At 37.1% G+C, this 26,775-nt stretch overlaps 1 protein-coding gene across 2 annotated transcripts in view; it reads left to right on the top strand.

Annotated features, from left to right (window-relative positions):
• The window catches only part of MYOM2 (myomesin 2), a 75,369-nt gene that overhangs the window by 19,986 nt on the left and 28,608 nt on the right, over positions 1 to 26,775 (top strand). For both annotated transcript variants that reach the window (XM_032682614.1, XM_032682615.1), the window contains exons 8-20: positions 747 to 835; positions 916 to 966; positions 1,238 to 1,402; positions 5,480 to 5,641; positions 6,191 to 6,332; positions 7,920 to 8,119; positions 8,833 to 8,886; positions 12,374 to 12,501; positions 15,345 to 15,528; positions 18,772 to 18,946; positions 20,300 to 20,421; positions 22,562 to 22,749; positions 25,214 to 25,340. In XM_032682614.1, coding sequence (XP_032538505.1) covers positions 747 to 835; positions 916 to 966; positions 1,238 to 1,402; positions 5,480 to 5,641; positions 6,191 to 6,332; positions 7,920 to 8,119; positions 8,833 to 8,886; positions 12,374 to 12,501; positions 15,345 to 15,528; positions 18,772 to 18,946; positions 20,300 to 20,421; positions 22,562 to 22,749; positions 25,214 to 25,340 — 1,787 coding nt within the window. The remainder of the gene's footprint in view (positions 1 to 746; positions 836 to 915; positions 967 to 1,237; positions 1,403 to 5,479; positions 5,642 to 6,190; positions 6,333 to 7,919; positions 8,120 to 8,832; positions 8,887 to 12,373; positions 12,502 to 15,344; positions 15,529 to 18,771; positions 18,947 to 20,299; positions 20,422 to 22,561; positions 22,750 to 25,213; positions 25,341 to 26,775) is intronic.

The raw sequence follows: 26,775 nt of genomic DNA, 5'->3' as shown, positions 1-26,775 counted from the left end.
TGGGGCATCAAAGTTTGTACCTATATCTTAACATCTGGCCATATATCTGCTCATGTAACATCCTCTTCAAGGAAGGATGTAGTAAGTGAGACAATCAATCACTGGGTCCTAGTTTACATCAAGTAACTATTTTTTGCTTTCTATTTGTTTATGTTGTCCTTGCACAGTAAAGGGTTTTTTTTCTGGCTAAAAAATATAACAAACCAGATCATTTATGCGCATAATTTTGGTCAGTGTTCCTGTTATTTTATCATTTCCATTGGACTAAGAGATATGAGAGACACAAAAAATACCAGTATCTGCCATCTGGGAACAGCCATAGAAGGAGGAATTTCTGCAAGCATCACATGTACTTTTCTTCCATGTGTCTTTCTTAAAATATGTGGCAGAAGGGCAAGATGGATTAAGGAAGAATGTTACACATGGAAAGGGAATACCAGAGTGGCATTCTCCAACTATCACCTTTTGATCATTCTCTAAAGGTCATTTTCAGTTTGCTCAACTTAATGCAGCCTGCACACTAAGCTGTGATAAAACTGCAGTTAAGAAGAGTAGCGGCTTTCTGATTGTCTTTCATCAATGTCTTGCACTGTGTGACACTCACAAAGAGCTTTATACACTTTCCTTACCGGTAAAGAGCTTTATACACTTTCCTTATATTGACCTAGCTTGGCTTGTAGTATCAATCATTCAGAGAATTTTTATTTGCTTAAATAGACATCTGGTTTTCTCCTTCCCTTTTTCAGAGCTGACTTTGATGATTCTGCTACCTACTCAGCAGTTGCAACAAATGTCCATGGTCAGGCATCAACTAATTGTGCTGTGATTGTGCGAAGTAAGTCCTACGTCATAATTAAAACAATAAGGAAATATAATGCTCATGCCATTGAATGTTTATTGTATGTTTATTTATAGGGTTCCGAGAGGATGAAGAGCCTCACCCTGCTGCGATAATGCCCTTCCATTGTAAGCCTTTTTTTCTATTTGCTTAGATAATTTATGTACTCTTTTCAGAGTAAGGTTTTACAGATGAGAAAACTGGATACAACTTACTTCTTCTGACTTTGCCTTCTAAGCATTCAGTTATATTAGGAGCTGTTGCAAGATGCTCTTGCATTTCTAGATGAGCACTGAGTCTAACAGAAAGCTCCATCTACTGTTCAGATCTGACAGTAATCTCTTTGTGCCAAGTACAATTTACTTTTACTCAAGCATGTTTTAATTTTCTTATTCATAGTGCCCCTCTCTTATGAAGTTTGCTTCACCCACATTGATGTCGAGTTTCTGGAGAAATTTGGAGTCACCTTTGCAACTGAAGGTGAAACACTGACCTTGAAGTGTTCTATGTTGGTCACTCCAGAGCTGAAAAGACTACGACCTCGTGTTGAGTGGTATAGAGATGGTAAGTTAGTACATTGAATAGAAGCTACCCATAAAATGCTGGAGGAGTCACTGAGGACACAGGTCAAGCTTAGAACATCATATTCTAAGAATTAAGTTTGGAATAGAGCAAAGAAATATGTCTAGCTAGAATTTATATATGTGCATTTTCAATTAAGTGACCAAGTCAACATTTACAGCAACAGGGGGTAACCTCATATTATCTGATAACACCAATATTTATCATATTTACTGGCTAGGTGGAGATCCAAACTCAGTTCTCAGATTTGACTATGATTTATAGTAGAATACTCTGACCACTGAGCAGGAGGGTACTCGCAGGGCAGTAAACTGAAGTCTGAAGTACTGCGGTAAGGACATGAGTCTCCACTTCCATCTTGCTCCAGTGTTTATTGTGAGCTTTATATTAAAATCACATTTATATATAGTTAGGGAACACTTACAGAAGTCAGACCTGATACACATGCCTTTGATCTGCTGTTTATGTGCCATGTTGGTAGGTTGCTTTCCATGCCTCTCTTGTCGGTGAAAAACTATGTTACACCAAGTGAAACAGTCTCACCAGGAAGTGCTGAAAATAACATCACTAAGCGTATTGTATGCTCGGGTGGATGGTACACAAACCCTGCATGGGTAATGTTTGTTCACTGCACCAGAAAAGGGTTTTAAAACATAAAACTAGCTACTTGGAGTTTAATGGATAGCAGCCTGTTGTAGATATTTAGCTCCATCTCTATGTAGGATTCCAAAATAATTATTCTACCTGAGGATTTAAGGAAAGATGTGGTTATTTGCCTTTTGTTTCATGTCCATTATAGTTTTACCTAGATTCCCATGTGAACCTTCAGGAAGCAAACTGCTACTTACTCTTCCATTCCTATTTATCTATCTCTGTCGATACTTCACTGTAATGGAACAATTAAATATTTGTAAAATAAAAAATATAAAATAATAAAAATGAATTTTTTTTTTGGCTGGTGAATAACCTAAAATCTAAGGCTCATCCTTGAATCCAAATTCTGTTCTCATTGAAGTGTACAGGGATTTCACTGTACATTTTAGGGTATTTAATCACTACAAATAATCACTCACCTCACTCTGAGATGAGCCATCATTTTCAAGGGTATCTTTACTTTGTCTCCTACTGGGTGCAGTTTCTCAAGGTACCAAGCCTCTCAAATTTTGGGTTTGAAACTGCAGCTCTGAAGAACTGCTAATTTTCAAGGGATGCCCAATATTGTTCCACTTTTCATCAAACATGGGTTTTTCTTGCACTATGGATAGGTGAGCAAAACCTCCTGACCCTTTCTCTTTGCGTCTTCATAATGCCAAGGTAATTCCCTCTTGATATGTAAAAATATTACATGCTTTTGTTTTCCCCCTTCTTTGCAGTCTCGTGAAAACCTGAGATGAAAACTTGGTCTGTTTAAAGCCAATAGGTTTTCATCCCATTATTCTACATCCCATTATGTTACATGAAAAAAGGCATTACAAAAAAGCTTAGATTTGTCCTTCATTACATGTGCATGAATCACAATATTTCAAAGAGGTGTACAGGTGCATCGACTGGCAGAACTTGTTCCCAAACACAGCAGGAATTCATGCACTATGAACCTTTGTTATATGCTACAGTTCCCTGTGTTGAGTTTCTTGAGAGCTGGAGGCAATGTATAAATGTAAGCAATGAGAAGGTTAATAATTTGTTTAATATCATGTGCTTTAGGCATTTTGGTTCTTTTGAGAGATAATATTTAATTCTACTCTTGCATTAAGATAAACTGTATTTTTTCTGTATTTTTCAGTTAGTGTTAATCAAATAATAGCAGCTGAAGTCCTGAGATGGATATGTATGATTTACTTCTAATAGTTATACACAGGAGAAACATGTGTTTATCTGGCATAAATAAGCTTCACGCTAGTGAGCCTTATTGGGGGTGTCTACTAGACTCCTAGGGACATATAAGTTGGCTGAATCAAACCCTCTAAAGTGATTTGGAACTTGACAAACATGAATATGGTGTCTGTTATTCATGGCTCAGTTAGAACAATTTAAGATACTGAAAGAACAATTTAAGACACTGAAACTAAGTCAAAATAATACTTCAGGAACCTATATCTAATCTGGATATGAATTCAGACGTTAGGAGGAACTTTCTGTTATTGATCTCTATTGTAACATAAACACTATAAAGCTATGTGCACCAGCATTCTGCAGCCATTTATACTGCAATCTAGAATAAAACAATTGACTTCAGAGGGAAAAATCACGGAGTGAAGTTTAGCAAAAGTTTCAGAAGAACAAAATACAGGATGAAAAGAAGTTTCAGTGTATAGTAGTTCCCCACTCATTTTGTGATCTTTCATCAATGTATTAGGGAAATTATCTCATCTACTGAAAACCACATATGAGGCTTGAGACCCACTACCTCTATGGGTTAGGAGTCTCCTGCAGATCTGTCCTTTGGTAAATTCTGGGAGAAGTAACGGAGCACAACACATAAATAGACAGTGAATTTGAGTACAGTAGTATTATTGTGAGGTCAGGTGTATGAATACTTTCTCTATTAGAACTTCTAAATATGCTTGTAGCCTCCAAAATTTACTCTTATTGTCTTCCTAGAAAGTCATTCCTCCAGACTGCATTAAAAAAAAGAGAGCATCTCCTGAGTTCTGGTGGGTCTTTGGCCTTATGTGAGGGAGGGAAGTTTTTCTGCTCTTACCAAACACAACTACCTCCTCAGTTTCTGGTCTCAGATACACATAAAGCATGGAAATGGATGATTCTGGCCTTAATAGACATTACAGGCTTGCTTACAATTTCCTTACATTCAAACCAGGGTGGCTACCATTCTACTCAAATTTGCAGTCTGAATAAGTGACCTGCTTTTCAGAAGTGCTTTTCAGTTTTTTTCTTCAGGATTTTCCACAGAGCTCATGCATTGGTTAAAGGTTCTAGGTGAAGATCTTTTCTAATTTGGTTTAAAATGTTTCATGTCTCTCTACGCAAAGTCTAAGTACCATTGTGACATGCATGACAGAAAGGGGACACTCAAATTTTCTAGGTAAGGATCTCATGTTTAAGAATCTCATGGGAGGGAACATGATTGAATTACTTTGTGTAACAAACACATCCTTAGATGATTATGCAACTTACTGTTGTAAGTTTTAGCAGTGTGTCTTCCAGATGCTTTATTATCTGAATATGTGCCATTTTTTATACCTTCTTATGCAGTTCAGTTAGTAGGTGGGAAAACTGATTCCTTCGCAGTTGTTTGAGTGTCTGCTCCAAAATGTATCTAAGCAATAGAATAATAGGCATTCATAGATATTCAGCTCTTTTATATACAATTCTCCTGCATTGATTACAATAAATTAGTGTGTAATAGGTCTTAGGGAGTTAAAAATCAAAAATAATCCAATTAGATATTAAAAAGGATGATGTGAGAAAGTCTCTTGGCTAACATAAAATTTTCTGTTCATTCTTTTACTCTGGTTTCACTAAGCAATCAGATTAATTTGCATTAATCGTGGGTCACCACCTCTCACCTTTGAGAGATTTAAATTTAATGTTATTCACTGCTCAACAGGCATGACTTCAAATTTTAAGTTTGGTATATATTTATAACAGTCTTCAGATCAAACTGGAATCTGGTCTTTAAATTTGGAGGAAGAAATTGAATAATCTGACATTTGACCTGAACAGGAAGCAAAACTTATTAAAAATGAGACAAAGTACCACCCTGTATTCATTATAGGGTATGGCAGGTTTTCTTGTTGTTGTTTCTAAATGTGGATAATATTTTTCTCTCTCAGTGTATTAAAAATTATAGTGATGGGAATTTTGCTGTTGGCGCTGCATGGGGTAGTCTTATGCCTCATGTTCTCTAAAGTTCATTGATCAAATAAGTTTAGAGAGATATAACTTACTCTCTGTAGAGTTTTCATAGTGTCAAAGCCCTATCACTCTGAATCAAACTGGCATAAATGTTAGTTTGTGTCCCTGATTAGCAGAGGACTGCACTAGGACGTAGGTTGTTCCGGCAGCGCAGTAACGTGCCTGATGGGTCTTCTCTTCCAGACGTGCTGATAAAGGACTCCAAGTGGACAAAGCTGTATTTTGGAGAAGGCCAGGCAGCTCTTTCCTTTACTCATCTCAACAAAGATGATGAAGGTTTATACACCCTGCGCATGGTTACAAGAGGTGGAATCAGTGAATGCAGTGGATACCTGTTCGTAAAAGGTAAACTTTTTATCTGCTTCTTGAGGAGAAACAAAAAAGAACAGTATAAAACATATCCATCTTAAAAGTGGAACATTGATTACTTATGCCTGTTGGTATTGTAAACTATAAACAAAAATTAGCGTTTCAAAATGTCCCAGGAGTTTGCAAATTTTTTATTCTTTAAGAGAGTTATTTTCCTCAGCTACATGTTCTTTATTGAGTACCTTGGTCTCTTCAGTAACACACTGAGCCACAGCTCTCAGTGTGTCAGAGCATCAGAAACATGTGTGGGTTAGGATCTTAATTCTCATGAAATGTTATAGGTGTTTGATGCCTAAACAGCTTTTCTGTCCTCAAAAATATCCCTGAACATTTTTGTCTATCTGAGTATATATACATTATGGTCCCGAACCATTATTGCAGTGAATTAGTATGTCATGAAATCTTTGGGCTTCCATTTGTATAAACAAATAGCACAATGAAATGGAAATCTTCCCTTTGCCTTTACGATGTGTTTCAGAGAAGTCAGGGTCAAACCCAATTTTTTTTATTTTTTTTTTTGTCCAGATGCCGATGCATTGATCGCAGGAGCACCAGGGGCACCGATGGATGTTAAATGCCATGATGCTAACAGAGACTATGTAATTGTTACCTGGAAACCACCGAACACAACCAGTGAGAGCCCAGTCATTGGATATTTTGTTGACAAGTATGTAAACATTAGGATTTATTTAATTTTGTTAGTTGCCAGAAACACGTGTACACTGAAGAGAAAAAAATTACCATTATATCCTTCAATGCATGTGTTCTTTAGATATATTTTTACAGACCCTTTGCACTGGAACTCAGTTACACACTGTGTTAAATTACTAGATTGTTTCCAAGCAAACTTTTAGGCCAGATGATCTAATGCTTTCCCAGGCAATTCTGGGCACAATCTGGGAGTTAGCAGGGGCCAGAGGCCATTCCAAGTAATCATTTGCAGGCAGACACATTTCATCAGACACTTAAAATGTTCAATAGTATGGATGTGGGTGAATCAGGGAATGAGCCTTGACAGTATTTAATTTATAAAAGCTAGAATCCATGGGCATCTTGAATTAAATTTAGTCTCTTTAATCTGTATACTGCAAAAGCTGAAACCTAGGAGTTATTACATTATCTTTTTATTTCTGTCTTAAATGTAGTACATCAGGAGCTCAAGGCCTGGGCTCCCAGAAGCTGGTTGTTTAAATCAAAATGACAGTCTTCTCTCCTTCAGTCAGCTTTACACTTTGCTGGGGTTTCAGCTCAGTGCAGGCACTGGGCAACAGGGGATCCAAGTGCTGTTTTGCATGTCTCTTCCACTGAAGTGCCTGCTTGCTCCTTGTAGCCAGAGCAGAACATCTGACCCTTATGTCTGAAACCGTCAGCAAAAGCATTGCTGAAATGATTCCATAATGTATACTGCTCTGCACTTAAAAACAAAATTTGCAGCCCATTGCTATTTGTTACCCTGCTAATTTGGTATAGTTCAGTGGTAACTGTCTGGAATTGCTGGAAAATGTTGGTTTATAAGTGGCAGCCAGTATGAGGAAATTAACTTGAGACCTGAGGACTCTACCATCTATATCCAATTCGTGCAGTGCATAGATTATAAGAGTATTTCACCTATTTTGTGTATAATTTAGTCAGATATGTCTTTTGTTGACATGTTACTTGGAATACTGTAGTGCCAAGGAGCCTTTGATCATGACCCTTTTTTTTCCTGGTAGTGTCAGGTCAAAAGGCAGTCTTCTACACCAAAGTTTATAGTAGTAGGACACAAACCATATATGTACACACAAAGAAGCCAGTATAAGGACATCACTCTGCTTCTTGATGACTCTATGCTCTGTGGCCCAGTTATTTTGGGAGGAAAAGGCATGAAGATATTTGCTTGATAATATGACAAGGAAGAGATGGAAAAGATTAGGTGAATGTTGCAATTTCAGTATGTTCTGTGGAGATGCATGTTAAAAATAAAAGCCATTAATTTATTGTTTTTAGAACAAGGAAGAGAAGCAAACAGAAGGGAAGCAGAGAGATTTGAAAAGACCAAAAACTGTGGAAGAAAAATGACCTTTGCATTATGTAAAAATAAGAAAAGGGTGGGAACTGATTGTCTGATCAGACAAGAGTGTAAAAAGTGTGTGACTTTCATTAATGAGGTCTGCGGTTTAGTTCCTCAACTCACTGAGGATGACTTCTGTGGTATAGGATGGTGCATATTTATTGTGAGATGATACTGATAAATTCTGCCTTCTGCTATTCCAAGATGTGAAGTAGGTTTGGAAAACTGGGTCCAGTGCAATGATGCTCCTGTAAAAATCTGCAAGTATCCCGTGACTGGTCTTTATGAAGGACGGTCTTACATATTCCGTGTGAGAGCAGTGAACAGTGCTGGCATTAGCAGGCCTTCTCGAGCCTCTGAACCAGTTGCAGCACTTGACCCCGCTGACCTGGAGAGAACACAAAGTAGGTTATGCAAGGCTAAACAGGTGCTGAATATTTGATCTTCATTTTTTTAATATTTATTTAAGATTCTGTTTGCTTAGTTAACCTAAGGAGTAGAGTTTATTTCTTCCTTTGATTGAATATCTTTTTACAGATTGCAAAGTAGCCTTATGAGAGCTTCTCCATGAATAGAGTAAGCCGGTTTGCTCTGGGGAGTAGTTTTATTGATTTAGCCTTGTCCTAAAGCCCTATGCAGATTCTGTATATCACACCTTCTGTTTTGTGTGTTCCTTTTACTCAGAGGGGAATTAAAGTAGTTATGAAGACTTCAGAGCATTCCCACAATGTTTCCTGTGAAATCTGAGTTGAATATGCACTGTTTCCTTTATGTACGTTTTATGTATGTGTGTATGCTTTCCTTTTCACATAACACAAGTCCAGCTCATGATATAATTTTTTGCTAATCTGTCCCAGAATCAAACCGTCTACTGTTCCTATGACTCTTGCTTTTTAGCACATCTTTAAATAGTACGGTCTTATCATGCTCTGTTTTCCTATGAAAGTTAATAAATCAGTGTACAACTTTGAGTTTACTCCATCTGGAGAAAGATTTAAAAACGACAGTGTAGAAAAGGAAGTATACAGGCTTTTGAACAGATGGTGAACAGTAACTTGCAGAATTTGTAAATATATTGAACTAGTTCAGGAAACTAATTGAATATTTTGATTAACAGCTATTCATGTGGATGAAGGGCGAAAGATTGTGATCAGTAAGGATGACCTGGAAGGTATGTAGCATTTCTACAATTTCAATCCATCTGTTTATGCTCCAGGATTTTAGCATTATAATTAGAAACATAGCTTGAAAAAAATCCATCTAGTGAGCTAAGTCTTTATATTAATAAATAAAGACAGATATTCTGGCTTGCAAGGCTGTGAGAACACAAATAAAAGGTGAGGCTAGGAAGGACAGAGAACATCACACTCTCAACATCACAACTTTTATTATGTTTTGGCAGCATGTCCTCACCTTTTTGCTTTGACTAGTGCTAAGCTGAATTTAAAAGCATTTGATTGCCCAAATTTCCCTTCTTTGTATCCTTCTGGCAGCTAAATATAGGATTTTTTAGACTGATTTTTATGATCTGAGCAAGTTATTGCCATTTTCATAAAAACTTATGCATTCCATCTCAATTCTTTAATTAATATAGTTATCTGAATACAAAGGTTGTTCTTAAGGTTAAGGTTATGGGTTAAATACTCTTTTTCTTCAGGAGAACTGGAGAGATCTCTGCCAACTTTTGAGATAAAGTCTGAATTTCTTCTGATTTTAGTTGTTTCCCTATGTGATGATTTGTTTTTTTAGGCTTGAATAATGATCTTCTTTATACTTAAACTGTCAAAAATGTTAGCTATAATGGCTCAGCAGTAAAGAAAGAGTCTGTCTGCTCTCTTCCACAAAGGTCATAAAGATTATAAAGCTGTAACTACAATAATAACATAGTAAAAGAGAAACCACCTGAGAACAGGTGTAGTTTTAAGGAGAATCAGACATTGAATGGTTTCCCCAGTGCATGGAGAGGACAGATGAAGTTTCTCTATTTTTACAATGACACCCTAAATGATATGAGATGGGTATTATAGGATCAGAATCAAATTATAGGATCAGATTATAACTGTCTTACTTCTTTGGCTTCACAGAATGTCCTCCTGCTCTCAGGATCACCTGAGAGTGATCAGAGGTGGTAAATGGCCAGTCTGGCGTAGGTATAAATAATAGTAGTTGGATTTCTGTAGCATGAATATGTGTATTTAATAAAGGAGTATGAATATTCAAATATCGCTGCTTATACAGATAATTACTTTCATCTGCAAGATTTGAGAGTATTTCTGAAAGTGCAGGATGATGTTCTGTTCTGAGAGAGCAGGCTGTACCATCATGTTATATCATTACAAGATATGGTAGCTTTTTTTTTTTTCAAGGACTGAAGAAAATGTGTTGAGATTTAGTTATGTAAAACCACTTGGAAATCTTTTGACTTTATACTGTGAAGGATTATTGTAATTTTCTTGGCTGCATGTTGGCAATTTTGTCTTAAACTCAGCTGATTCACGTGCCTTTCTGAAAGAAAAAATATAGTTGTAGGAAATCAAATATAGAAAGCATTGACAGAAATAAATTTCATTGAATAGGTCAGTTTGCTTTAAAAAAAGTCTGGTTTTGATTGGGAAATGTATATGATGAAATAACATCATAGAATCATAGAATCATAGAATCATAGAATCATAAAATGAGCTGGGTTGGAAGGGACCTCCGAGATTGTCAAGTCCAACTCTTCATCCGCTACCACCGTTGTTTCCCAGACCAGGGCACTGATGCCACATCCAGTCTCATCTTGGAAACCTCCAGGGACGGAGAATCCACCACTTCCCTGGGCAGCCCATTCGAATGCCTGATTACCCTCTCTGTAAAGAGTTTCTTCCTAATACCTAACCTAAACCTCCTCTGGCAGAGCTTAAGACCATGCCCTCTTGTCTTACTGATAGCTGCCTGGGAGAAGAGACCAACTCCCACCTGGCTACAACCTCCTGTCAGGGAGTTGTAGAGAGTGATGAGATCTCCCCTGAGCCTCCTCTTTTCCAGGCTAAACAACCCCAGCTCTCAGCCTCTCCTCATAGGACTTGTGCTCGAGTCCCTTCACCGACCTCGTTGCTCTTCTCTGGGCCTGCTCCAGCACCTCAATATCCTTCCTGAACTGAGGGGCCCAGAACTGGACACAGTACTGCAGGTGTGGCCTCACCAGCGCTGAGTACAGGGGAAGAATCACTTCCCTGTACCCGCTGCCACGCTGTTCCTGATACAGACCAGGATGCCATTGGCCCTCTTGGCCACCTGGGCACACTGCTGGCTCATGTTCAGCTTCCTGTCAATCCAAACTCCCAGGTCCCTCTATGCCTGGTTGCTCTCCAGTCACTCTACCCCTAACCCGTAGCGCTGCAGGGGGTTGTTGTGGCCAAAGTGGAGGACCCGGCACTTGGCCTTGTTGAACCTCATCCCGTTGGAATCAGCCCAACTCTCCAGCCTGTCCAGGTCCCCCTGCAGAGCCCTCCTGCCTTCCAGCTGATTGGCACTCCCCCCCAACTTAGTGTTATCTGCAAATTTGCTTATGGTGTACATTTTGAGCCTGATTCATTCTACAGATGTTTATAAACTGTTAAAAAATTACTTTCACAATTTAGAGATTATTATTGAAACATTTTTTCTCCTTTTTAATGCCAAATCTTGAGCATTTAAAGGATATATGCTCTTTGCTAGCCTGAGAAGTAGAAAAATGTACCTTCGAAGAACAAAGATTTTTGCTTTCTCTATCACAAGCCATAAAAATAAAATATTTTGAGGTGTCTACTGAGTTGCTATTTCTGACCTCTTACCAAGGGGAAGCTTCTTCAGGGCTGTGTAGCTATGCCGTGTAGTAGTCCTTCACAGGTCTGAGCCCCTCCTACCTAGTGCTGTTTTACACCATTGTAACTCCTCGGATTATGGAACTGATTTTTTCTCAAAGTGCGGTGGGTGAGCGGGACCGCAAAGGGCCATGCAGAATTCCTCCTGCCTGGCCCAGGGCAGACAAGTTCTGTCTGACATTCCCGGTAACCCTGCAGAGTGAGTGGGAAGAGGAGTCTGATTTGGCCACACTACCTGTTGGAACCACCAGAGGGCTGGTGACATATTTTCATGTCTCTGATTCATAGATTTTACAAGTGCTTTAGACTATACAGCTGGTAATACCACCATGTTACAGGATACATTGCTAATAGGTTCTGCTCCTTTTTCTAATTTCCTCTTTGTTTTAAAAGTGTTTTTCTCCTTATTGTTCTTCCCTTCCAGATATTTTTTTCTATTCTAATTTCTGATAATAATGCTTTAGATTTTTGTTTTTGATCAAAAAATGTCGTGTTTGCATATAGGGAGTAGGTTTTTTTACCAGCAAATCAACGTAATTCAGTTGTGATCAAAGAAAAAAGTGTGAAAAATGCACAGATTTTCAGGGGGTATATTTAACTTTTATTGGAAAAGTAACTAGCTGTTAATACTGGAGTTATTATTCATCAAAATTTAATCAAAGTGATCAAGTGAACTGCACAGATGGTATCACAGCCCCTAATATCTGAGCATTGCACTGCAGAGCGGGAGTTCAGAAAGATAGCTGTGGCATGAGTGCTGACCCTGGGGGTTAATCTGCTGTTTAACACTTGGTATATTTCTTACTCTTACAGGGCATGTTCAGATTCCAGGCCCTCCCACCAATGTACATGCTTCAGAAATCAGCAAAACATATGTTGTACTCAGTTGGGATCCACCTGTTCCCCGTGGCAGGGAGCCACTCACGTATTTCATTGAGAAGGTACTGTACTGTGCAGTGGCATTTTGCTGTAAGGTGCTTCATTGCTATGTGCAATTACATTCAACCCATTTTCAGAACTGCAGAATGAACAATAAAACTAACACTTTCTGTGGCCTTGCAGGATTTGGAAATGGGATATTAGACAAGCATGGATAATCAAATATCTTATGGCATGATTTAATGAGCATTGAAATTCAAGGTCCAGGGAAAATGATGCCCCTGTGCTATTTGCTTACTGTTGTCTAAAATGGGAATAAACTAATTGTGTAAGGTAGCAGTTTAAAAAAACGGAAAAGAAACATCTGAAGTTTCCTACAGGCAAGATAGTAAGTTTTCAGTCTGTATTAAAAGGAAGTTGGCAGAGCAAGGAATAAAAGTGATTCCTAATTTGATCTTTACTTTGAATTGAAAGGGAACTTTCATGATCACAATAGGAGAGGTTTGTTCTTCACCCACCTAAGTGACTAAAATTTAGATAAATCTATCCATGAGCCAGGTTTTTAAGTTATATTGGATTGCAGCAACTTGTTACAAAGTTTTCCCAGTAGATAAAATGGACCTTGTACCTGACCTCTAAAACTCTTACATGCCAAACTATAATTTTTATGAATTATGCTTCTACCATATGCCCCCTATTAACTATCCACAAACACTAAACCTGTCCATAAAACTTCCATACATTCAATTTACATCTTGAATATTGTGTCAGGCTTTTCTCAGTCCATTACTTTACGAGTTGTTTTCTTCTCACATCTGAAATTCCACACATTCCTCCACAGTTCATTTCCCAGCCTTCCTGTTCACGTCACTCGTCTCTTTGCAGCTCCCATCTTGTCTTTTCCCTCTCAGACAAATGAAAAATCTGCACTTCAAAAGACCTTTATAGGCCGTTTCTACATTTTTCATCTTCCGTTTCCTGTTGGATGTTGAACAATTGTCATAAAGTGAAGACCAGACACTAGTTAAATTTTCCAGCATGCATGCCCATGATTTCTCCTGCTCAACCTTTCACATTCAAAAGAAGTAACAAAAACTTCCATAGAAATAAGTATCTTGTTTTTCTTTCTATGCAATAAAATAGCATATCTTCCTTGTACTTATTCCCAGTTACATACATCTGCTCTTATCTATACATTTCAAGCACATTGACACTTAAGGATTTTGAAGCTCTTGTCATGGAAATACCTTTTTATTTCCAGAATATGCAGAAATAGGTCAGATCAAAAGCTCAGAGGTAGATTTCCACTGAGTGGACACCTACGCTTGGTTATCTGAATTTCGTTCTAAGTATGAATTGAAAAATATATGTTATCTTCTTGTTTTACAGAAATAACTTTATATAGCTCCAGAAACAGTACAGATCAATGACAATGATGAAAAAACAAGTCTCAGTTAAATGCCAAACTTACTGAAGGCAAGTGAGAATGAGGACTAAAGGGCTATTATTAGGAGAAAAAAAAGGTCTGTTATATTAATTAATACCTGAATCTAAAATCTTTCTGCATATAAATAACTAATATATATGAATAGATTAGTCAGTTCATACATGAAGTTCATTTTTTACTTTCCACAGTCATCTGTTAGCACAGTCTTCTGGAAAAGCACAGTTTCTAATTACTTTTATTTCAGACAAAGAAGACTCAGTCCTGAAGAATAAAAACGTATTTGTAGAGACTTCAAGAAACTCAACATGGAAATGAGTTCTCTATGTTATAAAACCATGTTCTCTTAGAATCTTTAATTTAACAGATAAATCAAATCAAACTGCAGATTAAAATGTGATGCTTAGTCTTTCCTCTGTGAAAATGAAATGCAGCAATTAATGTTTTTCATGGCATGCAGTAAAATATATGGCAAAATAATGTTTATTTAATATTTTCCAGCTTTTTATGATCAAGAAAATGGATGTTATATTTCTTTTTTCTGTTGAGAACACTGGGTGGGTTCAGTATCTATGAAAAAGATCTTGGTATATGGAGTCCAACCGTTTATATTTTTATTATTTATCTATGGTAAGCTTCATTATAACAAGGTAGTTTCCAAGCACCCATGAAACACTGTTTCTCTTCTAAGAAGATCACGGTCTATCAGGTTTTGTTCCCAGACTCTCTGTTCTGAAATTTTATAAACACATAATTTGTATGCACCTTTCTGTGAATCAAAGAAATTTTCTTTAAGCTGTTTATTGGGCACTTGGGTTTTACTAAAATTTCTGAAAGATTCCATGACTAATTTTTGGTTGGAGTAAGGAGTTTATGAGGGAAATCTAAGGGATAGCAGACTTCTCTCAGAGTGCCGGTTTGCTGGCTCTCCTCCATGTGTGGTTGTGGTGATGATAAGCTCAGCTGCTGCACTGAGAATATTCAAAAGTAATTACTTCATTTGATAAATGCTTTTTGGGGCTTGACGTTACTCAAAAGAATACATAAAGTGCTGAGTAAAGTAACATTTCCTTCCCCACCTTTCTGCAGAAGTTGGATTAGCACTTGTTTGCTTGATACCAAATCTTTGGGTGTTCAAGTGAGTTTTGCAGGAAATGAGAGTAATTCTTTTGGGACCAATCACAGTTGACAGTCATGGCCCCGACTGAAGGCTGGTTGTATGTACAAGTGTGCATGTATTGAAGCTGAGACAGGCAGGGAGACAGTGAGGCATTCAGATCTTTTTGAAGAGTAATGGAATGCATGAGCTATGGGAATTTGCATGTGTTTAAGGGAGGCATTTGAGAACGATCCTTCTCTCACAGCTCTTAATAAATTCATGACAGAATGCAATACAGCAATATGTTCATTTTTTGACAGTTCACAGAAATTATTCACAGCTTTTTTTTTTTTTTCTCGTAGTCCATGGTTGGCAGTGGAAGTTGGCAAAGAGTCAATGCACAGGTTGCAGTAAAATCTCCTCGCTATGCAGTGTTTGACCTTGCAGAAGGAAAACCGTATGTTTTCCGAGTGTTGTCAGCAAACAAACATGGCATCAGTGATCCATCTGAAATCACAGAACCTATTCAACCACAAGATACTGTTGGTAAGGTGTTAATTGTAAGACATTAATATTAAAAACAATAGATATTTTACAAAATGGAAATGGATAACTCATTATAATTAGATTAATATAACTAGAGTAATAGTAGTTGACTTTATTTGTGTTCAATTCTCTGAAGGATTTCAAAAAGATCAAGATGCTAAATTTTAGAAACGTTCTAAAATTTTCCTAATGATCACAAGTCTCCTTACTGAAAACAATAATCATTAAAAAGTTAAATTATTTTTAGTTATTCACTCTTCAGTGCTCTATTAATGTGACTTTTCAAAAAAAATAGGATAATGCTGGTTAATTGCTAACTTAGATAATTATATATTGTCTGTTTCGGGTAATTATATACTACCTAACTCCCTACTGTTTCAGCTAGATAAGGTAGCCTTTAATTTCTTTCTTAGTATTCTAAGTTGCAAATTACTGCTGGTGCAGAATTCCTGTGGCAGGAAGTTGAGAAGATTTCAGAAATAGGGGAACATACAATTACATGTTCAGTGGTAATTTCCCAAATGAAATGTTTATCCTGGGGCCACATTCAAAAACACAAATGAAAATTTAGAGAGTGTCTATTAATTTTATTTTTCAAATATTTGTTTTGCTTTTGCAATTTTGCAGAGGTCACATACAACAGCTCTATGTATTGATAGCTGTTACCTTAAGTGCACATAACTTCCTAGTACACTTGTTACTAATATAAAAAATATTTACAATATCTGATAGAACATTGTTAAAAAATATAATCCATACCTTCAGCTTATAACTGGACATGATAAAATAAACGCAGCTTTTGCTTTTATACATTCTTGATTTGATGTCTCATTAATGCATATAACATTCAATATTTCCCGAGTAGCAAAAATCCCACTGCATTTATTTCACTTAGTACATAAAATAGGATATCCCTTAGGGGTTAATGCAAATCATTCTGAATAAATCACAGCTTTAAATAAAGCATAAAGCAGAAGATTCTGTTTTAAAGAGAATCTGCAGAAGTATTTTCAGAGATGAACTTTAGCACCTGAGCTAAAATATGTCAGAAACACATCGCTCCTTTTAGTTGCCTTCATGTAGTGTCATTTGATATTCTTGAGAGTAGCTGAGACAACTTCATGGGGTGGCAATAATTACACAGCAATTATGGGTAGCTTATGAGCAGAAATTAGAGAATGGATTGGGTATCTTAGGCCATCCAAAATGATGTTTAAAATTATGCAACTGAATTGAGTGGTAAAAGACTATTCAGTCTGAGATTAAAATCTAAATTTAGGTGCTTCCATGTAGGTATCTACAGGTGCACTAGGTGCCTCTGCTCTCGCTGTGGCAATTGGAGCCTGGAAAATAAGTTGGTTGATATGGCCATAAGTTGCCCCATGGTACCCAGCTGTGGAGTGTCTGCATCGGGGTGAGATGAATCGTTTTCAGGACTCTACCAAACACTGAGCAGAGGCTCAGTTTGACTGCTAAGACATCTAGTACCTTTGCAAATGGTTTCAGTTTACCATTTCAGAGGACTGTAGGTATTATCTCCTGAGTCATATAAAACAGCTCAATGAAGAAGTGTCAGATGGTCTAAAATGGCTCTAAGTGATTTTGTTTAGGTAACTGAATTAAGCCCTAGGTCTTGGACTGTAATGGCAGCTTAAGAACATGTGCTTTTAGACACTAACACTTAAAGGCCTAAATGGAGGGATGTTTAGCTAAAACTGAATCCATTTAATCTTACAGATTTATTGTATAAAGTACGTTAGTCTGTAAGTATTAATTTTTATTTTAATATTGAAGGACTAAGTGGAAAAAATTGCTGCCTTTCATTTCATACTCCTTCTAGTTCTCTGCAATATATCAGTCTGAGAAAACTAAAATGCTTTAAATAGGCAAGTAGTGGATGACTTTCTTAACCTGTCATGCTAGGCTGAGACATTGCCTTAGTTTCTTACATTATGAAAGCTCAGATAGATATTTCATAGTGTACAGACTGTGTGTTGGTTCTTACCAAGATCTTTTTTTCTATTTAGATCTCAATATGTCTGATTCTGTTTATGCATGTTCAGGTGTTTAGATCAATATAAACCAACAATGAACTTTCATTGCTTGTAAAGTGAAATGCGTACTCTGGTACCTTGGGAGAACTGTAGTCAACAGATCAAAGGAAGCTTTATCCACTTCTGCTTGGTGCTGCTGAGGTCGGTCCTGGAGTATTGGTTCCAGTTTTGGCTTCCTTATTCTAGAGGGATGGTTACGGAGGAGCTGGAGAAATCCTCCTCCTAAGCCGGGGCTTAGAGATTGACACATCTGAAGGGAGGTGGAGGTACCTGGGCTTTTTTAGTTTGGTGACTTACAAAGATAATGGTGCCAAACTGTTCTCAGCAATGCCAGATGACAAAAGAAACAGGCAACAGCCAAAAATTGTTACACTGGACATACTCTTTTAATGAAAGAAGTGCAAGAGTGAAGTGATGGAAGAGGCTGTGCAGGGAAGCTGTGAAATCTCAGTTGTCAGAGGTTTTCAAGACTTAGACAAATCCATGACTGACAATCCAGTTTAGTGTTGGTGGTAATCCCACTCTCTGTGATAGGATGAACTAGTTGATCCCCAGAAATCTCTTCTAACCAATGTCCCTATGCTTCTGGAAATTCATTTAGCTATGTTTAGCTAAAGCCTTTGCATTCAAATATATGCTAAATTCATCCTAAAAAGCCATATTTTCTAAATTGGTATTGTCATTAGTTAACTGGAAGGGAGCATTTCTTAACACTCATGATATACCTTTATAGTTTATGTGCATATCTTACTAATGCAGTAGTGCTACAGGGACATGAGTTGTTTATCAACCTCTTATTTGAGAGAGTACATTTGAGGGAGGAATTTTGAGAGTTATCATTTTCATATCTGAATGCCTTCATCCACACCAATATTTGGAAATATGTTCTCCTGTAATTGACTTCTCAGAAAATCTATATAAAATCAGGTTGGTAAGGAGCCTCATAGCTTAGAGTATTCTGAGTAAACAAATAGAAAAATAAATATATTTTTACACACATATATATAAGTATGCAGACTTAGAGTGAAAGAAATACATTAAAATATGTATCATATAATGATATTAACCTTGTAGAAGTCATAGCTCTAGTGATAAAATATGATCAAAGTATACAGTGTTTCATCTAGCTCAAATTACTTTTGTCTTTATGTGTTTCCTAATAGTGTACGTTTTTCCTCTTTTTTCCTAGTTGTTTCATCTGCACCTGGTCAGGTGGTGGCCACAAGGAATACAAAGACGTCAGTTGTAGTTCAGTGGGATAAACCAAAACATGAAGAAGATTTATATGGCTACTACATTGACTATTCTGTGGTGGGATCAAATCGCTGGGAACCTAGTAACCATAAACCTATTAAATATAACAGGTATTGACAATATATCTGTATTTTTGGGAGGTTTGAAAAATATAGGATAGTTTTAAGTCAATTTACATGCTAAGCCTTGGTGTTATAATGGAAGGAGAATATTGAATGAATGTGAAGAAAAACAGTCTGCAGACTCTTAGAGCTAAGTTTTCCAAACTGCAGGGTAGATGGTAGACTTTACCCCCATCTCCCTTTTTTTTTTCCTCCAAAGAGAAGCATCCTTTTTTTCCCCCCATGACTTTGTGTTATAAAAACAGGTTCTAGAGACATGATTCTGAGTATCTTGGACATGAGTAAGCATAAAATAAATACCTTTCTTAAAGTATAAATTATGTTGTAGGGTAAACACACCTGATTCACATAAATATGAGAAGGAGAGAAAAGTCAAAAGTTTTATCATAGTCCATGGACAAAAGGGCAAAAGGTCAGGCCATTTATGCTATAAATATGGTGGGAAAAATGTTTTGGCTGCTCACACCACTGTGCAGGAAATCCGGGTGTCCCAGAAATGTCAGAGCTCCCTGATCTGCTACATCTATGGATAAAGGATGGCAGGCCCTGTCCCTAGTTCCCTTGTCATGACACTAGCCCTGTCTGTATTTCTAATGATTTCTGACTCCCTCCCAAAAATATCACACTTCATTATGGGATTCTTTAACTAATTTCCTCTGTGACAATCATGCTTACTTTTATTGGAATCACTCGCCCAATGCAAAGTTTAGACGTGTAGAGTGTATTTTCTATAACAAGCATATCATGTTGTTTAGTGTATTTTTTTCAGTTATTAATTGGTTTTGAGTGACTTTGTATTCTACTGAATCCTTTTTTCAAGTAGTCAAGGAATTTGATCAAAGAAAAAGTAGAGACTAATTCTTGGTCAAAGGGATTGGGACAGAATAAAAACAACAAAAAGCATTTATTTGTTCATACATGAGCATACTCTGCAATAGGATAGTTCTGACTTTTCTATCCAGTACAATAATTACCTAGAACCTCAGATCAAAACTAAAACCTATTTTGGATAATGACTACAAAAGTACAGTGAAAAATACAGTCCCTTCCCAGAATAGATTAGAATTTAGCAAGCCAAAGTTCGGGGGGAATATATTATATTTTATCTGACTTTACCTGCTAGATCAGCATTAGCAATCTAATGAGTGACTTTCCTTCCAGTGTCCCGTTCTATTTTATTGCACAACAGCATGTCATTGTATTACAGTTTCCCTCATGGAAATATTTTTCTTTGTGAAGCACTCATGAAATTGAGCTTTTTAAGTGTTACAACAATTTCATCTTACAGCACAGAATGGTTCCTGTAAAATAATAATATGCAATGCTATTTTTTTAACCCAGGTTTGTTGTTCATGGTTTGGAGACTGGAGAGCAGTACATCTTCCGTGTGAAGGCTGCAAATGCTGTAGGATTGAGTGAAAACTCACAGGAGTCAGAGGCTGTAACAGTACAGGCAGCCCTTAGTAAGTGTGATTCTGTGCGACTCAGCTTCTTGTTTCTTGAATGAATCACATATTTTCAGCAATCATGTCCTTTGGTCTGATTTGCTGTAACAGTATATCATGCAACCATCCAGCACATCTGCTTAATGATGTCTATGTTCTGGCATGTGGCTATTCTAAAGAAAATACTGTATAAAATTCTTTTATAAAAAAAGCTATTCATAATGCCTGTTAGAAATATTGGGCAAGATGCACTGTAATAAAAAGGTTGCCTTCTACTCATAGGCTGTATCAAAGAAACTTAAATTTTGATTAAATTAGACAAATAGTTTCTGAGTGACTTGGAGTAGTGCAAAACATTGCTCCATTTAGAAGAGTCTCTGCAAACTTTATTACTGTGTGGCTGAACTAAACAGAAAATTCTCTTAGTCTGCTCCAGTTTGGAGCACAATGTATTTATAAATAAAATTTCTGTGTAAGATCAACTGTGCAACCTTCAATGAGAATGATACCTGTTAAGTGAAAGGCTGGATAATTAGTTAGAGAAAAAAGTACACAGATCTGGGCTACTATAGTCCAATTTTTATTTCTGTATAGTTTCAATTTCATACTGAAAAATTTAAAATAGAACACCTTTTAGCCAGCTGAGTGGCCTCTGCCTCTTGGAGAAGACCAATAGACATATTTGTCAGAAATAAACCTTTAGAAGATTTATAATTCAGAATGGCTAATAAATTTGGATAAATGGCTGATAAATTTGGATGTTGCTGACAAAGTTACTCTATTTGATTGTTTTAGGACGAAGTGTGTCTCATATGGGTAGGTGGTGCATGAACACTTGTACACCTATCACCACTATGTTGTAAATGCACTTGCACCTATTACTTTGTCACTGTTTGTTTTGAAGATAAAGGTTGCATGGGGTATGTCACCAAACACAGAACACATGGATCTTACACACCCTTACAGGATGTGGATGGCTTTTGTCCATTTTGGTAGCCTTAACAGGAATTTAGAGGGACTATTTATAGGTGACTTACATGGCTAGAATCTTTCTGTAGTATTATTTTAAGGGCATTTATAGGAGTTTGCTCTGGTCATTCTTATTTACGAAGAAATGGCAATAAATGCAAAGGCCACATTTCATGGCCTTTGAGAAGGCCTGTCAGAAAAAAAAATAGCATAAGGCCAGTTCTGCTGGTTACTCTCTGTTTTTATGCTGATCACTAGCATAGCTACAAGATCAGGAACTGTAATAAGGGCCTTTGCTAATGTATTCTCTTCTGAATGAGGTAGATTACATTCTCTCAAGTTATACTGGTAATTCAACTGAAAAATATCATATGAGCTCTAGGGCCGGGTGCTTAGCCTGCACAGACTGCAGCATATCAATGTCAAGAAAGGGGTATCTGTGGGAAAACTTTCAAGCACGGATGGCAAATCCAAAACTGCTTGCTAGAAGGGGTGTTTGCTAGGAGTAGGGAAATAAAAGGCTCAGAAAAAGAGTTTTCTTCATCTCTAGGAAGATGACTTTATGACACTTCTGCTTGTGATACAGATGGGAGTAAATCCATGCAGGTAAACTCATGAAGGAAATTGCTTTTCTCTCTCAACGTAAGTTAAGTTACTGAAAGTCTAAATATTTGCTATTCCTTATAGGACAAGTCTGAAGAAAGCATATAATATCAGGATAGGAGAGGAAAACCATGAGGGCCGTAGTCAGTTCTATGACTTAATTTCTTTCAAGTTCATAACCTTTTTTTTTTTTTTAATTGGATGATTTTTACTGTATTCCATAAGTACTTGAGTGAGTTATTTGTTTCTTAGCAGGAAAAGACCTTCTGATCCTTTTCCATATACTAGCATAATATTTGGTCTGGAGAGACTTGTTGTCATTACGATTTCAATACCAAAGATCATCTATTCCTTCTTGCTGTCTCCTGAGAGAGCAGAACATTAGTCAGATGTTTCAAAAGCTTTCACATTTATATCTGGTGATAAAATGAATGCTGATTAGCAACTTTACAGCTGCTTTGCTACCAGCATGCAGCTGACAGCAGTATGCTGCAGAAAACAGAATCAATACCAAAAAATGCTAAACAACTTCTACACTGCAGTATTTTAGACTCTGTCCTAACTCAGGTTGCTTATTTCCTTATAGCTTGTCCATCATATCCTCATGGTATCACACTTCTGAACTGTGATGGTCATTCAATGACCCTTGGTTGGAAAGCACCAACATACAGTGGAGGTTCACCAATCCTTGGTTATTATATGGATAAACGGGAAGCTAACCATCAAAACTGGCATGAAGTCAATTCTTCCCTTATTACTCAGACAATTTATACGGTTGGTATTTTTTACTCCTTATGTTTTTGGAGTTGATTTATACTGTTTCTTTGGGGGCTTTTTTACACAGAAGTTCTTTAAATACTACAACAAAACTAGGCACCATATGGAGTGCAACTGGAGTAGAGAATCAATGCCATCCCCTGCTATGAAATTCTGAGACAAATAAGGCCATTCAAATGAGAAAATTTTTGAGGGAAAAGCATGAAGCACATTCTTCACAAGGGAAAAGATGAGCTATAAAATGCTTCACAGATTATTTTCATTAATGATCACTATATGTAACACCACTGTAACAACATACAGAGAAAGGATGGAAACGTTTAGCAGGACCAATGACTGTGCTGTCTGTAGAACTAGAGACGTAAATGAAACGGAGTTGGGTTAAGAAAAAATATAACTGTCCCTGTTCTTACTCTCAAAATCTGCCTTCAGCTGAAAAAAGATGTATATTAATGAACCTAACTTTATATCTCCTCTTCTCCTTTACAGAGTACCAGTGTTGAAATAAATTACTTCTGGTTGCACTTACAATGTATTAAATGTTTCTTAAAAGAGGAAGATTTGGATGTGAACTTCCTTGAGAAAAAGTTAGGGAGATAGGATATAGCAAGCAATTGATCAATCTGATGCTTGTTAAATTAAGTTAAACAATAAGATTTTATTCACAAATACTTAAAATTTTATTTCTGCAAGTCAGCAACCTTCCTATAAACCTCAGGGCAGAAGTAAGTCTTACTGTTGTTTGACACTAAAGTAGAAAATAATGTTGCAGATGAGCTGAGGAAGGAGGTTTTATGCACAGAAGGCAGTTGGCAATACTCAGGTGTATGTGTGCTTGTGCCTGATTTTATAACTGCCATCTCTGACATAGCAGACGGAGCAGGAGTGTTGAGAAATGAAAAATGGAGCATAGGATAGGCATCAAAGGACAATACTAAGCAATGCTTTCCAGTTAGTTTTAGTTTTAATGCATTTGTAAACAAATGAGTAATGTAAAGTAGGGGCCACCATTCAGAGTTTAATTGGATATTTAAGTGTCAGTCCTGCTGGTAACTGTATTTGTGCCTGAAGGTGCCTCTTCGTATATTAGTTTGAATGACTGGAATCTGAAATACTGATGGGGAAATAAAACCAAGACAGCTTTTAGTAGCACAAAATATTTTATGACATAGTGCAAGCAGAGAATGCCCCAAGATATACAGTGCAGCACCAGGAAATCACTAAAGGTTTAACCTTCTCTGATTAAATAATTCCATGGGAACCCCACAAATGTTCTTTCCCTTAATAACCTGGTATTTCAAAATAATTTTTACAGGCTGAGCTGTTATTCTGTCTTGTGGGTCACACATATAACACTCTGGCTTCAGGAAATTACACCTAAATTATTTTAGTGCCTGACCTTTCTATTTTACCTTCTTAGCTTTGGTCTTGTATTTGATGCTACCGCATCATATATTTGTTACCATCCCATCACGTTTTTTACCATTAAAAAAAATTACACCAAAATCCTTTTTTAGCTCACATTTTTGCAGAGAGCCTAGCTGTAGTTTATTTATTAATGAAACCTAAAACTCTTTGGTATCTCCGAAGTTCTACCCTCAGCTACCTCCTTCTCTTGAGACATATGATTAAATATAAGTGGGAAAATTATGCAGAGGAATGAGGTGTAGAAGACTTGGATTTTTGTATTTAGGTGGTCTGGAAGAAGGCTGCTACCGTGAGGTGCTCAGGGTATCAAGACATTCATGCCTTTTAGTCCTCTACTTTGATCTCAAAATCTGAGATGCTGATGTGGGGATGGGCTCATTAGATAAGTCAGGATTAATTTACCAGGGATGTTTGCAGAGGAGTGACATGGATTCTGCTCATCCTATTTCCAGTGCTTACTTTCTCACTTTGTAATGGTAGGTAACATTAGGAACAAGATGCATACAAGCCAGAAAGAAATTACTGAGAGGCTCTTTCCCAGAGTTATATCAGCACAGTATGGAAATAACTGGATTGTTTTTACTTTAAATTTCCTGTTGGTTTCCTTTCTTCCTTGGTCAGTCCACTGCAACCTCTTTAAACCAAACCACTATTTTGACTCTTGCTTAAATGAATGGTCTATGAATAGCCATTCATACGCAATGCAAGAAGGTATTTCACCTTAGAACACTCACCCATAAGTATCTGCTAGTGGTCATTCATCGACTGGGCTCCCTGGACCTTTTCTCTAACCTTTGACAGCCTTTTATGCCAATGTATGAATACTGTTATTCCTAGGATAATGTCACCAAAACATGAACATATAATATAGAACTCTGCAGTGTGTTTGGTTTAAGAGTAAAATCTTCAGATTAGATCCTCCAGCACAGCAGTGAGGCCTAATTAATTAATCAATGCTTATTTTCAAGTATTTATTAAATGAATATAAGCCATGACTTTTGATATATTGAATTGTTTTCTCAAAATAAAAAAGGTAGAGGATTTGACAGAAGATGCCTTCTATGAATTCAAAGTTGCTGCTGCAAATCTGGTTGGAATAGGTCAACCTTCAGATCCCAGTGAGCATTTTAAGTGCAAAGCCTGGACTATGCCAGAACCTGGTAAGTCTATTAGTTCTTCATGAATCTCAATGCAATATAAACTCCTTAAAACACAGCTAGTGTATTGTTCCAGCCAAACTCTGCTGGATGTCTTTTGCTTAATTTCTTCCATATTACCTCTTGAGACTGCTTCTGCTTTTGAGATCTCCTGCTAAAAGCTACCTCTACATCCCCACTGATGACACTGAACCTCCTGGGAAATAGCTGACCTTTACTCACCTTGCTGACTGTCCCTTTATTTCACTGCCCACATCAGCTCAGAGCAGAAAGTCTTGAGCATTTAATCTGTGTTTGTATCTCTATCAGCTCTTCAAGCCCTACAAGCTCCACTTCACACTCACCACCTGTACAATATATAGGCATGTCTGCACCATAAATGCAGTTCAGAACATTCCTGGAGTTTCAGACTCCAAAACTATGTTAGTTTTTAGTCATAAATAACACATAAAAGGGGCCTGTTTCTTCACATAGGGACAAGTAGCATAGCTAATGTCTTCCAATCTCAACTAATGTGCCCACATACGTATGTTTGCCCTAGATTGTACCTAGGTGTTACATGAGAGATTATTATTAGCCAGGTGTTAGAACAAATGGCTAACATACAGTAGGCATGACTATGTGCTAGTGCTCAAAACCTGTGTTTAAGTTGTCTGTAGTTTAGCAGTGCGGATAGAGCTGAAGACTGTCAATTGCAATGCTAAGTATTGTAAATTTGGGAGCCCCACGAAAATGAAGTTCAACTGTAATCTACCTCATGTAAGGATATAAACTGTGCCTACATGTTAGACATCTAAGGAATTAGTCCACCTTAGCAATGCTTAAATAACCTATGAAAGGGTTTTTGAAGGCCCATTCTGCTTATTTTATAACATTGAAACACCCTCACTCATGCCGAGCAACACATTTGCTGAATGTTAGTCTAGACCTGATGTCTGGACTAATTTGCTTTAAGAAAGTGTGTTACAAGTACAACCCATAATGAAAACACAGGCATCTACCACTTTAAAACATTTCTACCTTTTTTCCCCCAAATGCTGTAAAATACTTCTGTATTGTTATATCAAATTCTATTTATGACATTGAGCTTTGGTGTGCAATTGAAGATTCATTCTAATACCCGTTTATGTCATCAGGAGCTATTTGACACCTACAAGCATCTGTTCTGTGCCTAAATGTTCACATGGTTATTTTCTCAGTAAATTAAAAACCCGCACATCCTGTAAATCTGGATTTGTAAGACTATCAAAATGATTAGTGAGGTGGCATAAGCTGGCAGGGAAGTTTCAGTTTTCTTTTCTTTGCTATATGTAAAACGTAATTCTTACCTGGAACGAGAAAAAATTCAGTAAGGTCATGGAATTGTTTATGAGGACAAACTCTCAAATGATGTCTAAATGCCCAGGTTCTTTTCTTCAAAATTGTTTGTCAGAGAGTT

Source organism: Chiroxiphia lanceolata, chromosome 3 (genome assembly GCF_009829145.1).
Source record: "Chiroxiphia lanceolata isolate bChiLan1 chromosome 3, bChiLan1.pri, whole genome shotgun sequence".
Taxonomy (NCBI): Eukaryota; Metazoa; Chordata; class Aves; order Passeriformes; family Pipridae; genus Chiroxiphia; species Chiroxiphia lanceolata.
The sequence above is the reverse complement of the archived record's forward strand: the minus strand, read 5'-3'. Positions and strand labels throughout refer to the sequence as shown.